The sequence below is a fragment of the Mandrillus leucophaeus genome, unplaced genomic scaffold (assembly GCF_000951045.1).
Source record: "Mandrillus leucophaeus isolate KB7577 unplaced genomic scaffold, Mleu.le_1.0 Scaffold514, whole genome shotgun sequence".
Taxonomy (NCBI): Eukaryota; Metazoa; Chordata; class Mammalia; order Primates; family Cercopithecidae; genus Mandrillus; species Mandrillus leucophaeus.
Genome location: NW_012105520.1, coordinates 512,294 through 514,698, shown reverse-complemented (window position 1 = coordinate 514,698; position 2,405 = coordinate 512,294). Strand labels below are relative to the sequence as shown.

General features: G+C 59.6%; 2 protein-coding genes across 2 annotated transcripts in view; both read right to left on the bottom strand.

Annotated features, from left to right (window-relative positions):
• Positions 1 to 2,399, bottom strand: part of LOC105551270 (kelch-like protein 25) — a 15,170-nt gene extending 12,771 nt beyond the window's left edge. Inside the window, exon 1 of the mRNA XM_011996447.1 lies at positions 705 to 2,399. Coding sequence (XP_011851837.1) covers positions 729 to 2,369 — 1,641 coding nt within the window. The 5' untranslated portion in view covers positions 2,370 to 2,399 and the 3' untranslated portion in view covers positions 705 to 728. The remainder of the gene's footprint in view (positions 1 to 704) is intronic.
• LOC105551271 (kelch-like protein 25) overlaps positions 1 to 2,405 on the bottom strand; it is a 30,313-nt gene that overhangs the window by 12,771 nt on the left and 15,137 nt on the right. The gene's annotated exons all lie outside the window — the stretch shown is intronic.

Below are 2,405 nucleotides of genomic sequence, written 5' to 3'. Positions count from 1 at the left end.
GCTGGTCTTGCACTAGGCTCAAGTCATCTGCCCACCTCAGCCTTCCTAAAGTGCTGGGATTATAGGCATGAGCCACCGTGCCCAGGCCTGGTTGGCAATCTTCATACATATCATTACTCATCAGTGCCAGGAGAGTAACACTGTCCTGATTCCATGGGGAGGGGGCCATTCTCCTGAACTCTGCCTTAGTACATCTCTCTTCCCTTGGCTCATCTTAATCTGTATCTTTCCCTGTAATAAACTGGAACTGTGAGCGTAGCAGCCTTCGGTGACTTCTCTAAGTCCTTCTGGCAAAATTGACCAAGCGTGGTTTGGGAGGCCCTCTTTGTTGTACCTGGTGTCAAAAGTAAGCGCAGGCTTGTGTGGAGACTGCACCCTCAGACTCTGCAGGCTGACCTATGCTCCACACGGCACGTCAAAATGTCCCTGGGTGATTCCGAAGTGTAGCCATGTTTGGGAACTACCATGTTGGTCTAACTACGGTCACTGTCCCCATTCTGCAGACTGGTTGAATAATTTGCTCCAGGTTAACTGCAAAGAGAAGGCAGAGCCAGGAGTTGACTCCAGAGCACACCAGCCACCTGCTGCCCACCCAGACCTCCCTGGAAGACACGGTGACCTTCACCCAGACTGAGAAGAGGTGGGACTGCATTCCCCCATGACCTTTCCAGATCCAGAGTAGCCGTGGGCTGCCAGGGGCTCACCTGGCTGGGCTCGGCAGGTGCTCCTCACGCGGGCAGGTGCTTCCAGGTGCTGACAAAGGCCGTGGGGATAAGTGAGTAGGGCACCGTGGTGATGCAGTTCCACGTATCTGAAGTGGGGTCATAGCAGTCCAGAGTCTTACACCTCTGGGTCCCAAAGTAGCCCCCGACCACATAGAGCTTGTTGCCGGACGCCAGGGCATGGCAGGACATGCGCTTGGCGGTCATGTCCCCAATCCGTGTCCACTGGTTGGTCTCACAGTCAAAGCGGTAGGCCGAGGCGGCCGTGAATTCCGTGTCACCTCCCATGATGAAGATCTGGCTGCCCAGGACGGCAGCGGCTGTGTACCGCCACGGCTGGGGGCACTCAGCCTTGATCGTCCACCTGTTCTCCGTGGGGTCATAGCACTGGACCTTGGACACCATGTCCCGGTGGATGCTGGTTCCTCCAAACACAAAGAGCTTCAGCTTGGCACTCACTACTGCGGCATTGCTGACGCCATCCCTCAAGGGGGCCACCATCATCCACTTGTTGGCCCCAGGGTCGTATTTCTCCACTTGTTTCAGGGAGACAGAAGGGGAGGCTGGGAAGACGCCTGCCAGAGAAGTGTGTCCCCCCACCACATAGAGGCAGTTCTCCAGCTCCGCTGAGCCATGGCCAAAGCGGGCAATCAGCATGGGCGCCGCCTTGGACCATTCCTCATGTACGGTGTCATACACCCAGACGTCCTTGGAGACTCCGTTCTCGGAGCCCCTGCCCCCTGTCACATAGACCTTGCAGCCGATCGCTGAGGCGCTGAACTCCTTCCGGGGGCTGGGCAGGTCGGCCTTGGGGATGATCTCCTTGGCCTTGTGGTCCACCTGGTAGATCTTGTCACACATGAAGGTCTGGCCCCCCAGGATGAGCAGCGTGTGGCCTGCTTTGCGTGGCCGGGCACAGGGGCTGGTGACCACGCCGTCATTCTGCAGGATCCTGGTCTTGCAGCGCAGGGCCTCGTCTATGATGAGCTTGGTGCGCTCGTCCGCCATGAGAAGTGCCTCGCTGGAGACGGCCTCCTGCAGGCAGTCAGAGGGCAGCAAGGCCAGACGCACGCTGCGGAGGAGCTCGGGCAGGTGGGCCTTCCGCGGCTCCAGGTCGTGCTTCACCCACTGGAGGATGGCCTCGAAGACCACCCGCTCGTCCTCGGTCTCCAGCTCATCACTCGAGATGAGGTCCAGCAGCGTGTCCTTGGACAGGCTGTTGAAGTCCTCGCTCTGCCGCACCGTCTCAAAGTGCACTAGGCACATGCGCCAGGAGAACTCGTACAGCCGGCGGCACTGGTGGGCGTCGGAGAGCAGCATCATGCCCAGGCAGTTGGAGGGGAAAAGGTTCTTCTCCAGGAACTCGGCGGCGGCGTCCCGCACGTCGTGGAACTGCAGCATGTCGCCCGCCTCCAGCAGCGACTCAGCGTTCTCCTCGTTAATGGCGATGCGTGAGGAGTAGGCAAAGTCCAGCAGCAGCTCCAGCACCTCCGGGTGCAGGTTGTCCTGGAAGTTGACAGTGTCGTCCCGGCTCTCCCGCAGGCCGTGGCTGAACATGGCCTCAAAGTAGCGGCTAGAGGCGGCCAGCACGGCACGGTGACAGGGGAAGGCACGATCGCCCGCCCAGAGCGTGACGTCAGTGAACATGCAGTGCTTGCGAAGCGTGTTGAGGTGGGCCAGCAC